At 35.5% G+C, this 12,117-nt stretch overlaps 1 protein-coding gene across 2 annotated transcripts in view; it reads left to right on the forward strand.

The window, feature by feature from the left end:
• Positions 1–11,994, forward strand: part of uba7 (ubiquitin-like modifier activating enzyme 7) — a 38,355-nt gene extending 26,361 nt beyond the window's left edge. For both annotated transcript variants that reach the window (XM_051898170.1, XM_051898171.1), the window contains 3 exons: positions 8,151–8,252; positions 8,879–8,970; positions 10,376–11,994. In XM_051898170.1, the coding sequence (XP_051754130.1) occupies positions 8,151–8,252; positions 8,879–8,970; positions 10,376–10,508 (327 nt within the window). In that variant the 3' untranslated portion in view covers positions 10,509–11,994. The remainder of the gene's footprint in view (positions 1–8,150; positions 8,253–8,878; positions 8,971–10,375) is intronic.
• The last annotated feature ends 123 nt before the right edge of the window (positions 11,995–12,117 follow it).

Here is a 12,117-nt window from a genome sequence, read left to right on the forward strand (position 1 = left end):
TGTAGTTAATAGAGAGTATTGTACCCTAATCTAAATTGTGACCATAAAATGTCAGTTTTATACTTCATCTGATAGAGCTTATATGGTTATACAGTTTAGCGGTTGATGTACAAAAATATTTTACCTCAGAAGAATTCCACGAAATTGGTGTAGTATTTACTTATCTGAGTGAAACAATTTTAAAATTAGAGAATGCTAGTAAATTTCACAAATCATTACAAAGAAATGGCAAGTAGCAACATTGAATTAAGCATGACATTTTGTAGAAGTAGACAGACTGAAATAGTATTATCTTGTAAAACGTAATCCAGTCAACTTTGTTTACAAAATAAAAGAAGTTTAAAGGATTAGTTCACTTTAGAATTAAATTTCCTGATAATTTGCTCACCCCCATGTCATCCAAGATGTTTATGTCTTTCTTTTTTCAGTCGAAAAGAAATGAAGGTTTTTGAGGAAAACATTCCAGGATTTTTCTCCATATAATGGACCTCAACAGGTTGAAGGTCCAAATGTCAGTTTCAGTGCAGCTTCAAAGGGCTCTACACGATCCCAGACAAGGAATAAGGGTCTCATCTACCGAAACAATGTCATTTTCAAAAAAAAAAAAAATTATATACTTTTTAACCACAAATGCTCGTCTTGCACTTCTTTGTGATGTGCCACGCATTACATAATCACTTTGGAAAGGTCACACGTGATGTAGGCGGAAGTACCAATCCAGTGTCTACAAAGCAAACGTGCAAAGACTTAGTCAAACAGCCTTTACAAAAAAAGTAAAACAATGATATCGGACGATTTTGAAGTTGGAGAAGAAAATTAGATGTTTTTCGACCTACCGTGGTACTTCCGCTTACGTCACGTGTGACCTTTCCAACGTGATTACGTAATGGGTGGCATATCGCAGAGCAGTGCAAGATGAGCATTTGTGATTAAAAAGTATATAATTTTAATTTTTTTTTTAAAATGTCCGCTCGTTTCACTAGATAAGACCCTTATTCCTCGTCTGGGATCATGTAGAGCTCTTTGAAGCTGCACTGAAACTGACATTTGGACCTTCAACCCGTTGAACCCCAGTGAAGTCCACTATAGAGAAAAATGGAAAGTTTTCCTCAAAAACCTTAATTACTTTTCGACTAAAGAAAGACATAAACATCTTGGATGACATGGGGGTGAGTAAATTATCAGGAAATTTTTATTCTGAAGTGAACCAATTCTTTAATGAAGCATCTGTGATTCCATTTGAACAGCTGCCCTTGGTGTGCCCATATGTGACCAGTCTAATGCAATTCTGTTACATTACATAACATGATGGAACCCATGACCCCTGGTCTGGCTAATAGAAGCCGATCAATGATATTGATGTACACAGAAACAATTATTGATCACAATCAGCTGGCTATTCAGATGTATTCATTGCACTAGTCAGTCGAACAAGGAAAAACTGTAAAAACACACTGAACTCAAAGCGTGTTGTCGTGTACTTGTGTGACAATAGTAATTAGGCTTCTGAATTTATGGGACCAGTGATTACACCAAAGAGAATTATACCCTTTCAGCACAGGGATATATGGGCTTTATTTATCACTGTTGAGATGTGTGTGTGTGTGTGTGTGTGTGTGTGTGTGTGTGTGTGTGTGTGTGTGTGTGTGTGTGTGTGTGTCAGTCAAAGGGACACTCAAACAAAATGCACCATTTGTAGGAAACAAACTCTATTGACTGACTCCTTCTGGCACGAGCCGTCAGTCAGGTGGGGAGCGCCTCATTGGCAGGACAATGAGCCAGACTTCTGTTTACTCTTTAACACGTCAATGGCTCTTTTGTAAGAAGGGCTATAGTTGGAGTGTAAGTGTCAAACCCTCTGGAGACTGCCTGCCATGCTGTCACCCCTCTCCATCTTTTGTTTCCCCACTCTGTTCAAGCAGGGGATATGCATAAAGTTTAAGGAGATTAAAGGGAGAAAGGGCTGAAGTATATTCAATCTGGAAGGCTGTGGTATCTAATTTTGCTATATACAGTGGCCTAAAAAATATTTGAAAATCGAAGTTACACTTAAACATCTCTGTCATTTGAAGATTTTCATGCTTTTGCTACAACTAACTACTTTTTTCCATCATTTTTGCTCAATGTCTTTCAATCAGCTGGTGTTTTAGACACTTATATTGGATGTATGAAGGTTTTTATAAAATAGTTTACTTGAAAATTGTGCGTGTGCCATCTTTCTTTAACATAAGTGCAATTTTCTTTAAAATTTTGTGATCCAATGCATTGACGTTCATGCATTTTTAAGTGTGACTTAAATGTCCAAATACTTTTTGGGGCCATTGTGTGTTAAACACATCACTCTGACATCTTGTTTCTTCTTGTGGTCAAACATCAAGAAAGGTCCTTCAGAAGAGTTTTGGTGACGGCCATCTGTCCCTCAGTTGTTCTCCCCGGGGGGCTTCTGTAAGACAGATCAATAATCATTTCCTAACGACAGACACACTTTCAACTGTCTCACTTCTCCTCCAGTAGAGCAATCAGTCTTGTTTTTGTTGATGAAAGAGAATTGAACTAGCCAAAAACAGCTGAGCAAAGGTACCTAACTTCATGCTTAAACTTAAAGATACTGTAGGATTTTGCATTCTTTTCTGCATTGATGTGTATATTATTTTTAATATTTTTTGAAAGAAGTCTCTTATGCCCACCAAGGCTGCATTTATTTAATCAAAACAGTCATATTGTGGAAATATTATTATAATTTAAAAGAACTGTTTTCTATTTCAGTATAGTTTTAAATGTAATTTATTCCTGTGATCAAAGCTGAATTTTCAGAATCATTACTCCAATCTTCAGTGTCACATGATCCTTCAGAAATCATTCTAATATGCTGATTTGCTGCTCAAGAAGCATTTCTTATTATTATCAATGTTGAAAACAGTGCTGCTTAACAGTTTTGTGTAAACTGTCATAGACCATGCATAATATTTATTCAAATTTAACTTAGGAAAGAAAAAAAAAACAATGAAAAGTTCCCAGCCAAGTCCCAATCTCTAGTGCGCATAATGTGTTTATCAGCAGTGATTTGGCTGAGCATTGTGGATCAGCTGGCTAACATATTTTGCCCCTCGGGCTACATATTAACTTTAGGAGATACTAGTTGCGTAAGAGGACTCATTTCATCTCTAGAATCCCCTGTGATGACGTTAAAGAAGTGGCATGGGCAAATCAGCTGATCGTTTTTATACTGTAACAACAGTGTTGAACAGAACCAGAGGAAATGGATTGTTCATCTGCTTGTTTGGGGCCAGAGGGGCCATGTGTTTCCTGAGTTACGCCTTTCAGCTTGCATATACTGGACTTTTGTGGTGATTCAACACATTGAAGTTTGGAATTTCAAAGACTGTCATAAGATGAAATGTTTCCCAAACATCCTACAGAACACCATTAGCACACTTGGAAAGATGATTGTAGACTTATCTACTCATAAAAATGAACAGACATTAGTCTTGCACAGCCAGACTATCATGATAAAGTTTATTTTCTCATCTTTTTCTGGCCAAGAACTGTCCAAATCAGTTTGTTTTGACGTGCTATTTAAAGGTGGGTTTATCTAAAGCATTTGATACCACAATAATAAACTATCATTAAAAAGATTTTAGTTGCCCCAACAACAACTCATGTTTCCATTCAATATTTGGCATTGAAAAACTCCTGGGTGTCTAGAGATTGAAACGAACTCTAAAAGCAGCTGTATAGGTTATGAGAATGAGTCCATTGTTATAGTTTTGGCGATGATTCTTTCTACCCCAAACCTTAAAGGACGTGAGCCGTTCCATTTTTATTCCACAGGAAGGGGTGACTTATCATGCTGCACCCTTTGCGTCAGGTTTCCTGTCTCTGAGAATCGACCATTGTGTTGCAGGCCACATCGAACAGTTGCTTAACAATTGCTTTACTCAGCTCCTAGTGGTTTGTCCATCACTAAATACAAGATCTTTTGTATGTACTCCCTTTAGCATTTTGCATTTGCAGGAGTCACATTTTCAATAGAAGCTTTTTAAAGTTGTCATTTGGTTATATGGTAGGTGCATTCATGTTGCTTAACAGTTGTGTGTTCCCTCAAATGTTTCTCTCTGGCATGGGCACTGCAGAGACACATGTTGAAGGGAGAAAAAGCCCAGTTTACAATGCAGCCTGTGATACAGTTTATGAAGAACAGATGAGAATGTTGGCAGTGCTCCATTCTGAGAGTGATGACCTCACATGTTTGGCCCAGGACTTCATAGTTTCATCCTCCATGGACTATAGCAACAGAACAGTGCTCTGTGAAAGATATACTGCATTTCAAAAATAAAAATGATTTCACTTAAACTCAAAGGAACTGCTAGAATATTTCTAGTTTACAATGCCTTAAAATTACAGTTCACCCAAAAATGAAAATTCTGTCATCATTACTCAGCCTCATGTCATTCTAAACCCATAAGACAAAAACATAAACCCATAAGATAAGACATGAAAGTCTGTTCACCCAATACTCTGACACTTCAAACCGTTCATAAAGATATCGTTAAATAAATCCATATGAATCAAAGTCTTTTGAAGAGACATGATCGCTTTATATGACGAACAGATTTAATTTAGGCTTTTTTTAAGCTCAAAATGACTAGCTTTACACTTACTAAAGCTAGCCATATTAGACTTTTTTGTCATTTTGGAGCTTGACATTTTGGAGTCTTCACTCTCTTTCGTTATATTAAAAAGAATGGATAGGGTATTTAAAAATATACCTTGTGTTCTGCAAAAGAAACCAACTGCTGTATATGTTGTCTTGGATAAAAGCATGTGCTAAGTTACTACTTTGTGAAGATTTGGAGTCTATTTGAGGGATGGTGTAAGAATTAAGGCCCCAATTTACTTCAAGCGAAATCGATGTGACATCATTTCGAACAAAATCAGGCTAAAATGAAGTTCGTTTGGAGTTCGATTAGGATGCTCGAAACAGTTTGCCAAAGCAAACTTTCCGTAAAGTTCACTTCGCTGGTAAACACCTTCAAACTAGATGTCGATTACGTAATAGGTACTGTAGGTGCGCTCTGGGGCTCCACTCTCTTTGACGTGGAAATTTATTTAATTTCCTCTGCTCTGTTGAGTCTGTCGAGGTCAGAAGTATGCGAGTGAAAACAAACACTGACATTGAAGTGCAATTCTAATTGAAAGCAACACTGACATTTTTTTCATGTTTAATACTGTAAAGCTGTCTGGTTTAAAGCAATCTATTGTATATATAAATAAACGTGACATGACTACTTGACTGGAGTGCCAAATTGCAGAGCTTGTGCACATCCACATGGCTATGATCAGATGCTTTCTTAACTGCTGTTTTCTCACTGCTGTCATTTTTGTTGTGTTTATTTTCTTATTGAGAGGAAAGTGTGCAGCATATATTTACATATTGATCTAAACGTCACTCTCAGCAACATGGATGGCATCCAGATGTTTACTAACAGTATATGCAAAGGTATTTTGAACCTCTTTTTACCTCTAAGCAAAGGATGAAAAAGAACTTTGCTGTGAACATATCGGGGCTGTTAGCATCTGTTTAGATTACGTTGGGGTTAGTAAGATGTTTAATGTTTTTGAAGCAGTCTGTTACGCCCACCAAGGCTGCGTTTATTTGATCAAAAATGCAGAAAAAACAGTAATGATGTGAAATATTATTCCATTTCAAATTACTGTATTTTATTTCAATATATTTTAAAATGTAATTTATTCCTGAGATTCAAAGCTGAATTTTCAGCATCATTACTCCAGTCTTCAGTGTCACATGATCCTTCAGAAATCATTCTAATATGCTGATTTGCTGCTCAAGAAACATTTCTGTATTGAAAACAGTTGTGCTGCTTCATATTTTTGTGGAAACCATGATACATTTTTTTAAGAATCTTTGATGAATAGAAAGTTGAAAAGAACAGCATTTATTTGAAATAGAAATGTTTTGTGGCATTATAAATCTCTTTACTGTCACTTTTGATCAATTAAATGTATCCTTCAAAAACTTTTAAATGGACAAGTCAAAGCATTAGTACGTGTGGCACCGCAACACAGATACAATCAAGTGATGGGATTATGAAGGTTCATGCCTAAATCTGAGGAGGCTTTCTAGAAGCTTAGAAGTCTTCAAATAGGATTTACATTTTTCCCAGAGACTAAAGGGTTTCCACATTACTTGCTTATTTTAACCCTCCCACGGAGTGGGAAACGCTGTCATCATATCCTTTCATGTGTGGTTAGACTGACCCATACTTCATTACTTAAAAAGCCTTAGCATGCAATGAAGTTTCATCTTCTCCTGAAATGGTTGCATTGCTATTTTCTTATGTATTGTATACAGTATGGTGTCTTTATTCGTTCCAACCTTGATATTAACCACATGACAGAAACCATGCAAGGACATCACAGTCTTCAGCACTTGTACAGTGTGAGGGAAAGTCTAACTTCTAAAAGTGAAGCTATGGCCGCAGATTGGGTGGAGTAGATATATCCAGTGAATGCCTTGCAATGTGGTCAGTGTCGCCACAGCATGACAAATTGATTGGTTTTGAAATTACTGTGGTTGAAAACATATGTTAGTCTTACTATTTACAGGACTGTACAGGGAACTCGACCCCTACCACTTTTGGACTTTTGAACAGTGATTTCTGTCCTGACAACATTTCTGAAGACTTAACACATATATATTTACACTATACCATTCAAAAGTTTCAAAACTTATTCAGCAGAGATGCATTTGATTGATCAAAAGTGACAGTAAAGACATTTAAAACGCCATAAAAGATTTCTATTTCAAATAAATGTTCTTTTGATTTTTGCTATTCATAAAAGATTTGTGATTTCCACAAAAATATTAAGCAGCACAACTGATAATAATAATAAGAAATGTTTCTTGAGCGGCAAATCATCATATTAGAATGATTTCTGAAGGATCATGTGATTGAAGACTGGAGTAATGATGCTGAAAATTCAGCTTTGCTTATCTGCTTTCCATTATGAGCCCAGGAAGAGCAACATCCTTTAGCAAATGAAGACCACGTAATTCACACACAGGTACAAGTCCAGTGAAGGTGAAATGGCAGATTAGCATGTCTACAGCAATCAGGTGTTGTGTCTCAGGTCTGTGGTAAAATAAACTAACCCAGAAGACAGTTTTATTGCACGATTGTATAGCTCTTTCATAGCTGTGGAGATTTAATGGAGTTCTCAATTATGTTTCTCCTTACACACAAAGTATAGAGCTATAAAAGTCATGCAAGCGCATTTGCTCCTGGAAGAATTTGAGGCCAGGCTTTGGGGAGTGTGTATAGTGCTATACTTGATGACACAAGCAGTGTATTTTTAGGTGAGGGTTTATGCATACTTTCACATGCCTTATGTTTGAAATGTTGTCAGCAAGATCAAGTCGAGACATGGATCTATTTTATTGAGCAGGACTTGCTTCCTCTTTCCAAGGAAGTCATAAAACCTTGTCTCCTTACATTTCCATGCACTGCACCTCAGGCAAACGTTTTGAACTGACGAAAAAGGTTTATGAATTTGTCGTTCATAATTTATAAGCAGGGTACAAATGGTTGTAAATGAGATGTTTGTAATATGTTCTCTATTCATTTTTTCCAGTATACCTGAGTGCACAGAATAATTCCTTCTTGTGCAGATGGACACAGAATTTACTGTAATGTATGAACTCTGCCTCAGGATTAGTATTCATAAAGTGCTTTCAAGCGTGTCGGTTCATGTGGGATGCAGCTTTTTTGTAGGCAAGCAGTGAGGAAAGACCAAAACATTCAAACCTTCAATGTTAAATCTGCAATAAAAGCAGTTTTAATATACTGTTTTTTTTTCTCTCATTTGTTTTCTTCTGCTTACCCTATCTCTGGTATCACATATCCTGCATGACCTCTGACCTGGAGTGGACTGTTTGAGTCCAAGACATGAGCTTTAAATGTGTCAGCAGGGTTGACAAGATCTATATCAGCTGTTAACGCCACATCTATGCATACTCAGTCAGCTTAATGAACTAGATGTAATATGCACGGGAGCGCTAGCATACCCTCAACTGAGAGCGCAAATGTGTTTTAATGTTTATTAAGCCAGTGTGTCGTGTCTGTCGGCAGGTTGCGGGGCAGCGGTACTCTCTCTGGGACGACTTCCTGGTGCAGGGCCGGCGTGAGGGTCAAAAGGAAATGACCTTGGAGGAACTGCTGAAACACATTAAGGTTAAAGCACACACGCTGTCAACATCACACACTTAGAGACATCAGATACCATTCACACTCAGTCTCACACCAGTTTTTTTCAAGGTTGAAATCTTCTTTGTCCTTTTCTCTGGCACCAGAACTGCTTTTTCTGGAATATTGTGATATATTATTTGAAAATATTATAAAATGTTATTTATCCCTGTGATGCAAAGCATCATTACTCCAGTCTTCAGTGACACATGATCCTTCAGAAATCATTCTAATATGCTGATTTGCTGCTCAAGAAACATTTATTATTATTATTATTAATGTTGAAAACTGGATTGGTTTTCTGGATTCTTTTTTTGTTGAATATAAAGAACAGCATTTATTTGAAACTGAAATAATTTGTAACATTATAAATAGTCTGTCGCTTTTGATCAGTTTAATGCATCATTGCTGAATAAAAGTATTACTGACCTCCAATTTTTGAATGGTAGTTTTTAGAAGAAATTGGTCAACTAGTTGTAAATAAGTCAATTAGACAATTACAAATGCTCCAAAAAGCTTACATTCTAGATGAAAACACATTGAATACACATATTAGTGATATACGTGTGGATGTGTGTTGAATTAGTTGATTTGATACTTATTTCTCATTTCAGGAAAAGCACAAGTTGAGCATCACTAGTTTGTATTATGGTCCTGCTGTATTGTATAGCGATCTCTCCGATCACACTGATCGCCTGAAGCTAAGGTGTGTATGCCGATATACAGCTGTTTAAAAGAGACATACTGCACACAGCATTAATTGTATACTATATTGAATGCTTACCTGCATAATATTAACCTGCATTCTAGAGCTATATATCATTAAATTTGTCTAGACTGAGAGACTTTGGTCCCTTAGTGTTTATTTTTGGGATAATGGATATTTTCCTATGCCATGGCCACACAGTCTTCCAGCATGACGGTCATTTGAAGCCACGCTCCTTCATTAACCCCTCACTCCCCTCTTTCTGCATGTGTGCACCTAACATCAATCTGTTGAGAGACCTCAAGGTCCTTCCTGGGTTTCTTCCTGTTGGAACCAAAATTAGTCTCAGAGGATAAATTAAGAGAAAAAAAAATGTATTACCCTATGTCAAGTGCTGCTCTTTCCTGACATTTCTTCATTTACATTTCTTTGAAATGTTTGGCATGACATAAAAGCATTTGAAATCAAGTATGCATGTACAGCATACACACTACTGAATAATTAATATTTTTGAAAGAAGTCTCTACTGCTCACCAAGGCTGCATTTATTTGATCAAAAATACTGTAGAACATTGTGAAGTCTTATTAAAATTTAAAATAACTGTTTTCTATTTGAATATGTTTTAAAATATAATTTATTCCTGTGATCAAAGCTGAATTTTCAGCATCATTACTCCAATCATCAGCCATTCTAATAAGCTGATTTAAAAAAAAAAAAAAAAAAAATCTTAATTATTCTAAACTTTTGACCAGCAATGTATATTGTGCACAGTATGCAAATGTTTTGTATGTACTGAATATCAATGACCTATTACATTTGACAAAATGTGCAGTATACATCCAAAACACACTGCATTGTTTACCGGATCACAATGCAGTGCACTCAACTTCACTCAAAGTGATGAAAAAGGCAGAATATAAACTAATATTTTTACACTTTTTAACTCATTATTTGATTAGACTGCTGAAAGTTCACATTTTCACACAAAAAAATGGAAGAAACTGCACAATAACAGCTTTATTTTCCTGATAACCACATCTTGCTGTATTAAACATTCAATGTAAAGAGGTCATGTGACATTTGAAACTGTTATTGTATGTTGCATTTCATATACACTACTAATAGTATATATTTTAAATAGTTAAATGTGCAGTTATCTAGTAATTTATTCTGAACATAACCAGTGCTAGTTAACAGTGACCTTCCTGTTCCTCTCTAATTATGAGTTACAGGCCATGCCACACCCTTACATAAATAAACACTCTCATACATTCATTCACAGCAACTCTTCTTATATAACAGGATCTTATGTAAAGAAGTACTCTGATGATAATGCTGTTTTTAAAGGTTTGGTGGTTCTTTGAAAGGGATTTTTATTCATTGATTAACTTATCGTTTATGCAGCATAACTGATTTGGTACGCTCCGCAACCAAGCGTGAGATTCCGGATCACCAGCAGATGTTGGAGATCATTCCCTCTTTTGAAGAGGATGAGGACTGCATGACTGTCCCGCCCATCAGATACCTCCTCAGGTGAAGCTGGAAAGAAGAGCCTTACATTTAAGAACATCACCTTAAGATGACAACTATTATTCCTTCTCTCTATTAACTCTGAGATTATTTGCTAAACAGTCATAAAAGTCATGAGAATTTTTACACTGCAAAAATTACTGTTAAAAAATAATAAACATGATGAATTTAATGAAGTAAAAAAAATATATATTGCCAACAAAATAACAAAAAAAAAAGAAATGGATATTTAAGATTCTTATATATAGTAACATTCTGGTAACATTTTATAATAAGGTCTCCAACATTAGTTAGTATTAAATGACATAATTTTTTTTAATTTAATATGTTCCTTGAGGTTCACTTAAAATGTTAATACATTTTTTGCGCAAAAAAACAAAACAAAACTATAAATGTGAAAAAAATATTTTTAACCTTCATTACAAGTACATCTTATATGTCAAAAGATCAAGGCATTTTGATTTCTCATGTCATGACCTCTTTAACTAACATTAACTGACAGTGAGCAATATATATTTTTACAACATTTATAATCTTTGTTAATGTTAGTTCATAAAAATGTAGTTCACTGTTCAAACTAATGTTAACAGATATAACTTTTTGTTTTGAAATTAACTAAGATTAATAAATGCTATAGAAGTATTCATTCTTAGTTCATGTTAACTACTGTAGTTAACTAATTTTAACAAATGAAACCTTACTGTAAAGTGTTACCAACATATCCTATCAAGAATCTGGCTAACTAGAAAACAAGACCAATAATGATTAAGTTTGGATATTTTGCGGCGTAAAATTTGAACTGTGAAGAGTCTCTTATTATGCTCTTTTACAGTCTATAAGTGAAATAGCTTTTCTGTTCATTCTTTTAAATGTGTATCCTGTATCAATACGACCCCTGTGGTTTCTTAATTCCCGCCCTCATCCCATTGTTATGCAGCCATGACCACCCACCCCTCACTTCACTATTATCATGTATGAAAACAATTCCAGAGACCCAAATGAGCTGCATCTGCTCCAGTTAATTTAATCACCTTTAGACATGTTAGTGTGCATTCGGACCTAATCACATTACAGCAGTGAGTTTCATTCACAAAAAGACTTGACAGCTGGGTCTTTATCTTTCTGTTGTATTCTGGTTACAAGCCTCCAACTCTAAAATGGTATTTAGCCTACTGCATCTGTACGTCATATCATTCTGTCAGTAAAGTCTTATTTTAAAGAGAGAATTACATATTTTAGTCACTTAATTACTGCCTGTTTCTTCGAAGTGAAGGGTAATATTTGCACAGTAAATGAGATATTTGATGTTGTGTGTTGAAACTATAAACTGTATTTGCTAATCTAGCACATCTCAAAGGTTTAAAGTTATTCATGCACTGGATGAAAACCAAATGAAACTTAGATTGTCAAACTTAGGAGAGCTAAACAAGATTATTGTTGGTTAGCTTTAAATAAATGGCAAGACAATAAACTGTATTGCTTTGCAACAAAAACTGCTTATTCTGATTCTTAACCAACTTAAATGTAACCATGTATTAAACATTGGTGTGCATATTTCTGTTGCAGCCAATTTACAAAAGCTTCAAGAAGTTGTGTGCTAAAGTGATTTTTTTTTT

The sequence above is a fragment of the Ctenopharyngodon idella genome, chromosome 6 (assembly GCF_019924925.1).
Source record: "Ctenopharyngodon idella isolate HZGC_01 chromosome 6, HZGC01, whole genome shotgun sequence".
NCBI lineage: Eukaryota > Metazoa > Chordata > Actinopteri > Cypriniformes > Xenocyprididae > Ctenopharyngodon > Ctenopharyngodon idella.